The sequence below is a fragment of the Zymoseptoria tritici genome, chromosome 12 (genome assembly GCF_000219625.1).
Source record: "Zymoseptoria tritici IPO323 chromosome 12, whole genome shotgun sequence".
Lineage (NCBI taxonomy): Eukaryota > Fungi > Ascomycota > Dothideomycetes > Mycosphaerellales > Mycosphaerellaceae > Zymoseptoria > Zymoseptoria tritici.
In genome coordinates, this window is record NC_018207.1 from 1227799 (window position 1) to 1241603 (window position 13805).

The 13805-nt window shown below is 53.5% G+C and overlaps 4 protein-coding genes across 4 annotated transcripts; 2 read left to right on the forward strand and 2 right to left on the reverse strand.

The window, feature by feature from the left end:
- Nucleotides 1–908: 908 nt before the first annotated feature.
- Nucleotides 909–1884, forward strand: MYCGRDRAFT_106406 (uncharacterized protein; the record flags this gene model as incomplete). Its single annotated transcript, XM_003847966.1, has 3 exons — nt 909–1372; nt 1431–1540; nt 1595–1884. The coding sequence occupies 3 exons, from the start codon at nt 1010–1012 to the stop codon at nt 1770–1772; spliced, it is 651 nt and encodes a 216-aa protein (XP_003848014.1).
- A 1831-nt stretch (nt 1885–3715) lies between these two features.
- On the reverse strand, nt 3716–5181 carry MYCGRDRAFT_101803 (uncharacterized protein; the record flags this gene model as incomplete). The annotated part of the gene is made up of 1 exon (XM_003848028.1): nt 3716–5181. One exon carries the CDS (start codon nt 5126–5128, stop codon nt 3716–3718), a length of 1413 nt encoding a protein of 470 aa, XP_003848076.1.
- A 283-nt stretch (nt 5182–5464) lies between these two features.
- On the forward strand, nt 5465–6007 carry MYCGRDRAFT_18783 (uncharacterized protein; the record flags this gene model as incomplete). The annotated part of the gene is made up of 1 exon (XM_003847967.1): nt 5465–6007. A coding segment is annotated over one exon (543 nt), but the record flags the coding sequence as incomplete, so codon positions are not given.
- A 3722-nt stretch (nt 6008–9729) lies between these two features.
- On the reverse strand, nt 9730–10454 carry MYCGRDRAFT_50257 (uncharacterized protein; the record flags this gene model as incomplete). The annotated part of the gene is made up of 2 exons (XM_003848027.1): nt 9730–10237; nt 10309–10454. 2 exons carry the CDS (start codon nt 10452–10454, stop codon nt 9730–9732), a joined length of 654 nt encoding a protein of 217 aa, XP_003848075.1.
- Nucleotides 10455–13805: the final 3351 nt, after the last annotated feature.

Genomic DNA, 13805 nt, shown 5'->3' on the forward strand with positions numbered 1-13805 from the left:
GGCCGACCTTGATAGCCGACAAGGCGGCTTGGTTGGCGTCTTCAGAACCTCCACTTACACTCCACACTAACAAGACGAGACACGTCTTTGCAACCAATTCTCCGAAGCACTGGTAAGTTCATGCAGGTCCCTGTTGATGTTGGGGCTAGCCACTCAAATACACGATACACGCAGTCGCGGTCTCGTGGCTACGGCGTGGACATGGCCGTCTGATACTCCAGCCGCCCCCTCCGGAATCGGTGCTAGATGTATTGCGAACTCAAGTTTCGCCTATGGACGGTCTTCTCCAGTTGCATCAGAGTCCGGATGTCTCAACGAGGCCAAGTCTCCCGCATGCTGCTATGCTTCAAGTGGCACTATTGTGACCAGCACTTGATTCGATCTGGAGGGAAGACACCCAGCAACTCCAGCAGCTTCAATATACAACCTTACGCCTGGCATGCCGTTTGTAGCGATGAAATTCGACCCTTTCTGACGATCCATGCGGTCTTCGTACCGGGCATTTGACGGGCTGTTCTACATGCTCGAAGTCTCATTGGTAGGGCATTACGATGGTTACTTTGGGCCCCGCGGGCCAGTGTCTTAGGCCTAACCACCGGTCGCCGCTCAGCCGCTTCACATGTCGGAAATGACACTGCGGATTGCTCCAGCTCCAGGTCCGCACCTCCTTCCCTCTTCGGGGATTGTGGCTTGACCCTCGCCAAGTGTGAGACCCGCAAGCAACAGTTGGATCAGTCGAGGACCCTCGAGAGGAGAGCACCTTAGGGCCAAATGCACCATGCCGACCTACCAGCGTACAAGACATAGCCCCAGTCCTGGAGCATTACTTGAACAAGTCTCGCCTGCGACCTTTGCTCCCCGATCATCCTGCCTTTCACAAAGACTGCCTGTACTCTACGAATCGCCCCACCCGAAATCATCTTTCTGATCATACGCCTTCGTCACTACGACATTGTACTACCACCATATATTCCAGGCCAGCCCTACTTGCTTGTCAGCGCTTGTCAGAATGGCTCACAACGGATATCCTCCTCAAGGCCTACCCATGAGTCACCGAGGCACCTACTATCCCACCACTCCTCCTCGACACCCGATGTACACATACAACCACTTTGCCGGCCAAGACCTCACGCCATCATATGAGTATGAGGCGATCACTTTCGGACAACCTGCCGTGCAGTTGTCGACTCGAGCTCTTTCAGAGTCATTTGTCTTTCAAGCAAATGGTTCACCGCAAAGTGCATCGTTTGAGGATCCACCGCCTCGACTGGAGACTCCACGGTCTCAGCATGCGGGCTCGCACAAGACTCCTGCTGTCCCGATCAGTCCAAGTCTTGCCACGCCCCGCGTAAAAGCAAAGCGCACCCCAACTGTAAGCCCGCGTTCGCTTCTAGCAACATCAATGTTGGTCAGGCACTGACGTTGCGCAGGCTTGCGAAGAGTGTCGGAAAAAGAAGCAGAAGTGTGATGGTGAACAGCCTTGTCAAGCTTGCAAGGAGCAAAACATCGACTGCCAGTATCGAGAGGTCCCACCAACAAAGTTCGTCTCGCCATGCCTGACATTGTTCGCAATGGTTTGCTGACAGCCAATCAGAAAGGACCACAGTCTAGAGAAGCTTGCGGAATTGATGGAGAACTTCAGCTATCAGCTCGTCTCGCTGAGCCGCCGGATCGACACCATGGGCATGCAACTCAAGCAGAACGAGGACCGAATGGCGATGTTGCCCACTTCCTGTTGGCATTGCGGCTCGGGTCTCCAATGCCCCAATTGAGCAGATGACGATGTAACGAACGAACTCAACACGTCTGCTCGGGTAGCACTGGAGGCTCCGAGGGAACCATGGCGACCAGTTGAGCATAATGGATGAGGTGGGATGAATCACGACTATCACGACAAGGCATTAGAATGGGATTGCTACAACATTAGCAGCGAGTGTCGCTGGAGGTATGTTTTGGACACATCGCCGCGAAGACCCGAAAGCATCTGCATGAAGGGCACGGTAGCTTGAGCAATTTATTGTTGGCTTCGCATGAATCTCAAAGATGGCCATCCCAGCAACCCTCTCATGGATTGTATCACCTCCGCCGTTGAACCCCTGAAGACTCTGCGGTGGTCAGACCACGCCCGAATTTCCTCACGGCACTTGTCAAACGTCTGCATGCCGTCTCTGCACCTCCATGTTACGCATGCATGGCGTACTGCATCAATCGAGCATCGGCTATGCGTCGTGTAGCCTGTGGACGGCGATGCCCGTGCCGTGTTCAGCCACATGCCGTCGAGTCTGTCTTTAACATGGCCAGTGACACTGAAACGCCTTACGAGGTACCTTCGCATTGCGTACACCAGGCCTGAGTTCGACGGATAAAAGGTCAATTGTTGAAAGTGCCACCGATCCAGATTGCTGGGACGATATGCGGCTAAGGCATGCCTAGGCGAACAGGAACTCCAACCAGGCCCCAGCCGTCCCAGACTTGTCAAAGAATACGAGCAGTGATGTGTGAAATTCGCGGAAGAAGGCGAGATTAGTTACCCGCGAGCACGCAACATGAAAGCACGGAGACACGGTCCTGTACTCGAGGCACTTTTCATCCCTTCAAGATGCATGCGATCGTAATCGACTGTCTGTTAAAATCGCTCTGCTGGCGCGACGAAAGGTCTAGACCCCGGCATTACGAATGGCACACGTGGTGATTCTGCAACAACGACGTAGTCCAGTATGCTAAAGAACCTTCCCCTGCATATTCTCTTCTGCATCGCAAGTGTGATGAATGTACCAGATTAGCTTCGCGATGGTTCAACGTCCACAACAGGGCTTGCGACTAATGACGCCGTGGGCGTTCAACGTGGTTTGAACCCCCCGTGGAACCCGTACGCCGCGGTCCTAGCACATGGTTGCTTCCATTGCGTCGGGCTCGTTTTCCTTGTTCTCGACCCCGGAGTATGCCATGTGTATGCATTAGTTTCTCAAGCCTGTCAAGCCAGGTTCGAGAATTATGTTCCGTACGGCCCCGACCAAGCCAAAGACCTCCGGTCTCTGCTTGGACAGATTTTGACTATGTAGGAATTGATGGAGCCTTCTGATCCGCTGCCAAATTGCTTGACGATCTCGGAGAAAAAAATGCCCCGAAGTCGATCTTTAGAAATGGCTTGTCGAGCCGAGAGGTCAGCTGGCTTGTCTTGGACTGCCGACGAAGGATCACACAACAGTACGGCATCCCGATTGTGTCACCCATGATCTGTTGGCTCGGCAGTGCACGGGCGGCAGCACAGCATGGAATCGATCCCGGCCGTGCTATGGCTGGAAGATGGCGTTATTATGTGTGTGGTAGAGGTCGGGGAAGTGCCCAGATTGGTGATCATGGCTTTTGTGATGGCTTTCGACGGCGGATCGTCAATCACTTAGGGTTCGCTCCGGAACCCGCCCGAAGACCTCGCATTGTCCAATGTGATGGTGACGCTGCGCTCAAGTACCGCGGCTCATACTTGTCAACGTACAACCAGAATCTTCCGGCATCAACGCATCGAATCCTTCATCGTCATCTTGCAAGTCGTGCCGGGCAGGAGTGAGATGAGGAAGATGAATGATATGACATACCTCGAATAGTCACACGGCGACAGTGCACCGCCAGTCTGCGGCTACATTGGAAGTATATGCTGCGCTGTTGAGCGCGAAACAAGAGCTCACCGACCTCGGATCTATTGACAACACCTGCATCACGCATCCACCGCCAGGATCTTCTTCACTGCTTCGATCTGTTCCATCACAGCGCTTCGACTTGTGCCTCCCTTGGCCGACCTCATTTCCACACTCTTTTGGTAGTCGAACACTCCGAGAACATCCTTCTCAAAACGACTGTCGACGCTTCGCAATTGCTCGAATGTCAACGTATCCATGGGCTTGCCCTCGCTCTCCGACAAAGCCACCACTCGACCAGAAATGTGGTGTGTCTCTCTGAACGGCACGCCCTTGCGTACGAGATAGTCTGCCAGGTCGGTAGCGAGCATATCTGGAGACAGTGACTTGATCATGTTCTCCGGGTTGATGGCAAGCGTAGACAGAACTCCAGTAGCGATCTGAATGCTATCGCCAACAGTCTTCACATGGTCGAGCATGGGTTCGACTGACTCCTGAAGATCTTTGTTGTAGGTGGACGGAATGCCTTTGATGCTCATCATGAGTCCCGCCATGTGTCCGAATGCACGTCCCGACTTTCCTCGAATCAATTCCAGTGAGTCAGGGTTCTTCTTCTGTGGCATAAGCGAAGAGCCGGTGGAGTAAGTGTCCGCAAGCTTCACAAATGCAAATTCTCCCGTGGAGTAAATGATGAGGTCTTCGGCCCAGCGAGAAAGATGCGTCATGAGCATAGTACCCCATTGCATGAACTCGACCACAAAGTCACGATCACCCACGCCGGCCATTGAGTTCATGATGAGGCCGTCAAAGCCCAACTCCTTGGCAATGGCATCTCGGTCAATGTTGAAAGGATTTCCAGCGAGGGCTCCACATCCGAGCGGGCTTCGATTCACACGGGCCTTGACCTCACGCAGTCTCTCAAGGTCGGAGGCGAAGAAGGATCCGTAAAGTAGCATCCAGTGACTCCATCGAATGGGCTGAGCTCGTTGTAAATGAGTGTATCCAGGCATGACATGTTCGATGTCCTTCTCAGCTCTGGCAGCGATCACCTTGAGGAAAGCTACGAGGAAGCCCTCCAGATTGTCGAGCTGGTCACGGAGCCACAATCGCATATCAGTTGCGACTTGGTCATTGCGGCTGCGTCCGGTATGCAGCTTACCCGCGATTTCCTTGCCAATGATCTCGCCAAGCCTTCTCTCGTTTGCCGTGTGAATGTCTTCATCGACGCCGGGCTGGATTTCGAACTTGTTGTCTTGCCATTCCTTCATGACCAGTCCGAAGCCACGTTCAATCTCAGCAAACTCATGATCTGTGAGTAGACCGCCGTTCTTGTTGGCTCTGGCGTATGCTATGCTGCCACGGATGTCCTGCGAGTAGAAGGCGCGATCGAAGTAGATTGACTCGTTGTACTGGACCATGATTGGATCTGTCCCGCCGGTGAAGCGACCACCCCAAAGCTTGCCAGCTGCTGGAGCATCATTTGCAGAAGCCATCGTGTATGTCGGGGGAAGTCAGAAGGTTGATGAGGATTTCCGGAGTGTGTAGTGCGATGGAAAGTCCTCTAGCCGTACACAATGTGTTTTGATTGAGGCATTGGAGTCATTCTCGCTGATCGCCAGAAAATCGCGTCGAGCCAGGATAAGCTCTTATCGCGAGACGCTAATACGCATTTGGAGCTTGATCGACAAGGGGAGAAGCTCTCCTCCGACGTCACCTCCAGCTGGCTGCTGGTCGCACAAAAGTTCCTCTAACGCCCTTTGATCTCTGCGCAGTCTGGACAACAGAACTGGACTGGACGTTTGCATCTGGACCGAAGGATGGCCACCAAGAACCTGTACCATCGTCGGCTCGTAGCCGAGTCGAGTGCAAAAGCCTGCTGGATTTGCTACAAGCCGACTCCGACCGTCCTGACCACTCCGGACAACGACGACTTCTTTTACATATGCCCAGGACATCTTCTCGACTCGAAATTCGCGATCGCGAAAGACGCCGAAGATCTTGCCAAGAAGAAGAAGGATGAAGAGATCGAGAAGGAGATCGAAAAGCTGAAGAAGGAGTTTCAAGACAAGATGAAGAAGAAGCTGGACCGGCGACGCCAGAAGGAGCACGAGAAGGATGGCAAGAAGACGAAGGAAGAGAAGAAAGATGATGCGGATGAGGACAAGGAGCTTGAGAAGGAGCAGGAGGAGAAATTGAAAGCACTTGAAAGCAAGAAGGAGTCTGAGAAAACCAAGGTTGAAGGTCCTAGGATTTTTGAACTGCAGAAGCACTTCTATCAGATGCGACTGCAGCGGAAGAGAGATGTGCAGGCAGCGAAGCGGAATCAGGAGCGTCTGAGGAATCCGAATGCCTTTCCAAGTGTTCCGAAAGATCTGTGAGCGGGCTCATTCAGAACAAGGCGCTGGGCTGCGCGAAAGCCATGTTCAAACAATGCGATGTTGGCGCCTGTTGGCCTCCGACCATTCTGGTGAGTGTTCGAGTTTGGAGAAACACCTCTGAACGATTCATCTTACTCTATTGCAAGTCAACTGCTGACCATAGAGTTGAACAGCCATTTCTCAAGCCGATGAAGCGCACTGGTGGACGTCACATCCGCGACGTCGGCATCTTGCACCGGGAGCAAGATTCTCGAGCCTAAATTCGCCTTCGACGAAACCATGAATTCTCATACGAATTCTCAGGCTCCCTCCAGCTCAGGTTCAGTGTATCGAACATCGACGGCCCCGCCGAGAGACACCAATGTACGGCTGTACGAGGTCGTGAAACGGGCATACTTCCGCTCATGCCTACAAAACATGGAGAGCTGAAGCTTGGAGATCCTGGAATCGAAGTGTATGTGCGCCAGTCGGCTTTGCAACACCTCCTCTGCTGCGGCCTGAGCGCACACAGCTGCCACGGAGCACCTTTGTCATGTGCGACGAAACCCATTGACTGTTTTCGAGTCGGGATTAGTCGTCAGGACTTCCAATGATAAGTCCAAGATCGTTCGATGCTGTGGGGATCTGCCGGCTTACCTACATACGAAACTATGCAGAATTGGCCATCATCCTCAGGCTGCCGCTTGCCTCGTCCACATACTCTCCGAGTCCCTGCAGATTCACCACATACGCCGCGATAGCAGGAACAATAGACTGTATCCAGTACGTTCTGCGAAGCAGGTCACAGGAAGCATAACCACGAGCCGCATTTGTACTCTACCCAACCGAGAATGTCTCTGGTACCGTCAAAGGCCGCGTTCTCCTCGACTGGCCGAATGAAAGCTTTCCAGCCTTCTAAATGAAACGTTCTGGTCGACTGCTCGTTGTTCACTGAGCCGCTCCGCTGTATGCTAGGTACCAAAACGCGGACGAACGGGGAAGATGCCTCGGAGCGCATGTCCGCAAGCTCAATGCCGCATTTCGCCGCCTTCGAAAAATGCGTTGCCTACATCGGGTATATCTCCGTGTTGAGTACACGAGACTCGCCGAAGCTTTCTTCGCGGCTTGTACCGCCAGTTTCTTTGCCGGATGTTCAAATTTGATTTGTGGCTTTGACCACTCACGCCAGCGCGGTCCTTGGTGTGCCGGAAGTTGTCCATACTATCGGTACGCTTCGTCGCATGGGCACCATGTGGCACGCACCCGGCATGTCTCATTGACCGCCACGAGGCCCTTGACTCGAACGCCTCGCCGTTGCTCTAGTCGTCGCGGAAAGCGTCCATATCACCGGTACTGGTCTACTGCACGCCGCTGCAAATTACCCCGTCGCCCAAAGCCCCTGCAGAGCACGCAATATGGCTCATCGTCTTTAGCACGGCTCTACTTGCCTAGATCAACGGTACACGATCGTCAAGGACCTGCCGCGGAGGAAATAGTGGACGTTCTAGAAATGCGCTAGAAGGTCAGACCACCGGCAGTACCACGATGCCAAATGCGCCGAACGCTTGGCGGTGCGTGCATTTCACACCACTGCCAGCAGTGCCGGGAGTTCCTCTAGCTTTGCGCAATGCTCGGTGAAACTTGCTTGATCACTGATCCAGACTCCTAGTCTGCTTATCATCAAAAAGAACTTGCTCACGCCAATTCGCTCACTTCTTGAGACACATGTCCCCCTTCGGAGCGCTGTGGACTTCAGAATTGTAATGCAAAGACATGCCCGAGCCTCACATGGCTGAGACAAGCAAGCTGAGTTGAACTGCCGTCAAGCCACTGGTTTACAAATGCCTGCCGGCGGATCCAACCTCGGGACTGAGTGTTATGCTTCGGGGAATTTCCACAAATCACAAGAACAGATCTGAACGACGGTTGCAAATCTCTCGTCATCGTTACTACATACCGGCAGACATGGTGTTTTCGAACGGTCTCGCGAAGCAGGCACATGTTCACGACAACATAAAGGCCGTCGACATTACCTACTGCGGACATCTCGCTCTGACAATCTTCGTCACCTCGCAGACAAACAGACACGACTCACAGACATGCGATGTAAACTCCTGAAACTTCATAGGCAACAATAAACGACCGAGCCGAAATGGTTCACCGGCCATTCCCGCTCGCAAATCTTGGGCCGGAGTCTATGGTGGTCCAGACCATTATGCAGGCCCGTACAGTTCCCCATTAAGCGAAGCAGTAAACTCTGTTGCTGCAGAAAGAAGAAGAAGAACGAATATTACCATGATGACGTCCGAAAAGGTCCCTCGAGCACGCCGGACTCATGCAAAGCCGGATACGACAGATCCATTCGGTCCAAAAACGTTACTTTCCAGTCTCGCCAAACATGGTCCAACAAAACTTGTAGACTTCGACGATGTCGCGCCTAGCAGCAGTGTCCGACGCAAAGTCTCGCAAATTGCTTGCAAATGACCAATTCTCGATAGCGCAAAGAAATAGAGCAAATCAGCGGTTCCGGACTAATACAGGAAAACCACAAAACTTATAAGTGCTCATCAGTCATCACGATGAGACCCGGAATTCGTCACCTTTCTCTCGGTCGGCTCGGCACTGTTTTTGCTAAAGAACGGCAATGAGAACCGGTAGCATGTGAAAGTCGCTCAATTCGGCTTTCCGTTTTGTTGCCGCAGAGGTGCCGCAACAGGGCCGTTTTGGTGCTGAGATGCAGTCTGCAGGAGAGTGGACTTCGCAGTTCCAACAAACTATCTCGTGAAGAACACGAATGGCGACCCTCGTAACACTTCGCGAGGTGTTGATCTTCGCACATCTCGTTCTTGGCAACGAGTCCAGACGCCGTGATATCCATCCTTCAAACTAAACCCGTCCGACGATCGACATCTTTCCTATTCGCCAAGACGACCTTCAACAGAGACGTTTTCGTCAAATCAAAAAACCGCACACTCAAGCGAAGTTGGCGTGCACGTCCGCGTCCGAGAGACGTGCGATGTTGGGGATGGACTTCATAGTGATTCACTTCACTTCACCTCCAGGATGTTCCTTGCTTCGCGGGACAGGTCGTATTTTTCGGACCCGAAACGTGAGTCGCTTGCGTGCGTGCGTCGGAGGACGCCAAATTGTGATCCCTTCGACCGACTTCGCGTGTGGAGCCGTAGAATGTGTCTAAGGTATGTTGCGTGCGAGTCCACGTCCTCCATCACCAGTTTGGAGGGGATGAACAGTGTAGCATCATCAATCAGTACAAAGTCAATTGGACAGAAGTCGAGCAGACTGACTGCACTGAACCGCCTCCATTCCAATTCGTTAGCCGTAGCCAGATATACATATGATTTGCAAGCCATTTCGCAAACCTATTTCTCTCCTCGCTCTGAGTGATCTCGTCCAGCCGAAAAAGTATGAACACGCAAAGCTGCCGTACGCATAAAAAGAAAATGAGGCATTCTAGCCTCCTCCGAAAACCGGAAATGGGTGGGTCGTGGTCTGGATACCACCTGACCACCACCAATGCAAACGCCGAAATAATGCAGATGACATGCACACGGCCGAATCCTCCTTCTCATGCTCATGCTCATGCTCATTCAAGTTCCTCCTCCTTCGTCAAACCATCATTACTCCTTGCTCCTGTTTGGACAGCCTCATTCCTATCTCTCGCAAATGCAATCATCAAATCATAAAACCACTCCTCCCGCCTCATGCACCCCTCCCCATCACGTCGCCGACTCCGCCTGCCCCAGCTGCAATCCCCTCCCCTCCCCCAACCTCTCCGCCCCTTGCCCAACACTCCTCTTCTCCGGCATCGGCTCATCCTTCATACACGCCACCTCCAAAAGATTCGTCCACTTCCCACTCGTCCCCTGATGCGAATGTTTCAAATGCTGACGAAAATGATCCGCTCGAAAGAACTTTTTCCCCAAATTACATTCTCCGAATTTATGCACTGCATTCAAATGTTCCGTGCGAGCATCCCAATTGGGAGGGTTGGGGAATTCGTCGCCGCAGTAGCCGCAGATGTCGGATCCACTCGGGCCGCTGGAGGAGGGGGAGGTGGTGGATGCTGTGGAGGGGTGGAAGGCGCGGTGGGCGGAGGTCAAAGCCGCGCAGGACCAGGAGTGGCGACGGAGGTGGAGGGAGTTTTGGTGGCGTTCGGCTTCGTTTTTGTTTTTGAAGCGGTTGGGGCAGTAGGCGCAGGTGTATTGTTTTTCGGATTCGTGGAGTCTGTGAGTGAGGGAAGAGAGAGGTGTTAGTGGGTTTTGAGCTGAAGTAAGTACGTAATGAATGCAATGTACCTGAGGTCTTCTAGTGTGTCAAACTTTTTGGGTTTCTTCGGACAACATTCGCACATGTGAGCGCCGTTGGATTGTGTGATGCTGGTTCGGCGGGATTGTGGTGCGCTGGGTCCGATGATACGTGGACTTGCGACGCTTTCGGACATGTGGCGGGAGGGAGGGTTCATGGCGGAGTTGGTTTCTGGATTTGATGTTTTCACGCTGTATTGCAATGCTGATCGGAATTCCGGGTCGAAAGCGGGAGAGAGGGTGCTGCTGGGAGAGACACGTCCGGATCCATAGCTGGTGGCATTACTTGTAATGCTTCCCATGCCGAGGGAGGACCCTAGTGATCCATTCCGTGGCCCGAATGAAGAAGCTGAAGATATTGAGGAGTTGTACCGGTTGGCTGGACAGTCTCTGCCCAGGCCCTGATGTATCGATCTCCTTTGGAGTATTCCACCCGCGCTAGAACTGCCAACAGACATACGGTCATCTCGTGATGGATCTCTCGGTGGTGAAGATGCTCGCCTTTTGTCGCCCGTTCGAGCACCGTGCAAGTCTTCCGAGCCAGGACTTCGATCTTGAAGATTAAGATGGCTCATCGGACCATCATCCGTCGAGTCGTCGTGTTGATGCATGGAAATGTCGTAACTCCCCCGTTGCGACATGCTGTCGTCGAATGTTAAACTTGCATTCCGTGATTGCCATTGTAGGCTGTGCAGGCTGTTGTTGCGGCTGTTCTCCGGATGTACGTGATCAAAGAATCCCTGGAAACCTGGAGATAATGTTCCGGACGATGGCCAGCGCGAAGAACCTGGGGAGCTCATTCCAGATTGACGTCTATCGGGCATTGTTAGAGGTCGAAGTCCACTCCATCGTTCACTCTCGGCGTGGGCAAGTTGTGCGGTTTCTTGCATGCTCACGGAAGTTTGGGAGCCTCGCTTCGGTGTTGTGTGACCATTTGGACCTCCAATCCGGCTGAGTAGGTGCTTGTCGTATGAGTTTGACGAATGTTCCAGCGTTCTCTGCTCGAGTTGTCGTTCGCCTTGTAATCTACGTGAATGTGAAGGTCAGTTCTCTTGAACTTGTAGATTGCGAGACAGAAGCGACACGATGTGCGCATTCATGAATCTCCACATCCTCGACTGATCTCATTGTATATCCACCCACTCCGCACATACCTATGATTCGAGAGTTGTCTCGTTATGCTTCCACCATCATCACTCGGAGTCAAGCGACCGTCGGACATGTCGCGGTCCCTCACACCCGTAATCGTCGACAACGAGCTGCCTCGCCGTAAGAATTCCTCGCTAGCATGATGTGGTGGGTATTCGTGCTCTTTCTCCAGTCTATAATCCCTCGACCGTGACCCTCCTCCTAGCAGACTGCTGCCCTGTTTCAAACTCGAAGGTCGTCCAAAGTCCGATCCATCGTTCCCCCATTGCCAGCCGGGATCATGACCGGCGGCCATGTCCGATAGCGTCGTCGGCGGAGGTAAAGGCGGTGGAAAGATGTGTTCGCGGGCCTTGGGTATGGCCATCGGTGAAGCGACGACGGACGGGGGTGTGGGATCGCGGGGTGGGCTCTGCGTCGGCGGCTGCTGCTGCTGCTGCTGCTGAGGATGAGAGATCCTGATGGAGGGGTTTCCGGACATGGTTTCCAAGTACTCTCAATTCCCGTCTCACGTCTCACGGCTCGGCATCAGCGATACACGAGACAAGCTTTCCACACACGCTGCGGGCTCAGCTGAGAGGGAAAGGGAAAGGGTCGCCACAAAGGGCCGACCGACCGACCGGCGTGGCGAGACGGTGACTGTGGAGGGGTGGAGGCGAGGAGACTGGCGCTTACGGCGTCTCCGCGACACACACACGCACGAAGGGATCGAGGAACGGGAGAGTGGGAGAGTGGAAGAGTGTGCGTAGAGGGGCGTGAGAGCTGTGTGTCAGTGGTAGGTCGATCTGCTGACGAGCGAGCCAGTAGAGTAGTCGACAGGAACAGGCACAACACACGACCGACCTAAAGAGTAGAAGCAGAGCCGGACCCAGACTCTCATCTGTCAGTAGTCGAGTACTTCCTTCAGATCCGGGAGTTGCAAGAGGGCTAGCCCTACTTTGCAGAGATCCCCTCGACGCCATGGAGAGAAGCACCAAGGTACCAGCGAGAGCCCAAAGTGAGGTGTCTATTGGACATGCCCTCGCTCGGTCGCTCCTCCACATTGAGCTGCCGAGCTGCTCAGCCACGATCCAGAGAAAATTAATGCTTGCACCCTTCTGCAGCTGCGCAGTACCTCCTACAGTACTTCCATGCTTCGCTTCTAGCCGGCCGGGTTTTAGACTCTTCTCCGAACAGGATTCGCTCTACCCCGACCAAAAGTAAGGCGCCCGCGGCGGGCACTAGGACGGGCAAAGTACTGGACCATACAAACTCTGGTGGACGGTTTGGGGGTACAAGGAGACCTGTGCAATATACCCGAGTCCAATCATGGTATACGAGTGTCAATCCGGTGCCATCTGAGCGTTGTGAGAGGAACAATAATGCAATCTGCAGAGGAAGACGCCTTACGCAGCTCGTGGTTCACAGCATCCGCCTTACCTCAGCCTCCCTTGGTCTCTCTCAGCCCTTCCAAATCAGTGACACCTTCTATGCCGGTCAGACAGAAAGTGCCTCACCGCCAAGCTGCATGGTTGCAGAACGGCAGATCGTGTTCAACACACAGTATACCTCATTACCCAGTCTTTTCTTCTCCACGGTTCGCAGCAGCAGTCTCGTAGGGCTACAGACATCCGAGGTTGAAACTGTAGGGCTTGCGGAATTGCAGGCATCATCCTGGTAGACTTTAGGATCCGCAGATGCATGCACGAGTCGTGACGGCCGAAGGATCTCCGTGGAGCTTCTAACTCCGTGATTATCGGGAGGATGCAGGTGTTGTCGAATTCAGCGTTGATGCAGAGGACGTCGGACATGCCCTGGCGATGAAAGCGTCGTCGCCGACCGACGGCATCCCGGGCGGCATGAAGAAGCAATCACTCAGCCCTGGTGGCCTCATGCGCAGCGGTAAAGGACGGAGGTACATAACAGCCACATAGCATTGCTTGACGACATTGTGCTACAAAGCTGCCAATCGCAGTCCACAACCTACTATACAGCTCTACAGTGCATGTCGACCAACTCGCAACGGCGATCGCAAGTCATTTCCTTCTTCTTCGGTGCCGAGCGGTGTTCGGTACAGCGTGAATGAAGCTGGAACAAAGAGGCTTGTTGTGGCTTCTAGGGCACCACGGCATGTTGCGTAGAATCGAACGGCTTCATGAATTGCCAGTCTGTACAACGACCAGGCGAGAACTCCGAGGAGTCCAAGACATGTCCGATGTGTCTCAGATATGTTGCAGGGTGTAGCCCTGCAGAGTATCCTTACTGCCGTTTGCCAGGGGTGCTGCCTTCTGTGCCGGCTGTTGCAGCGTCACAGTCGCCGAGCAGCTGGCGAAGATCAGGCTATCTCTATGCCGCGGTCATTT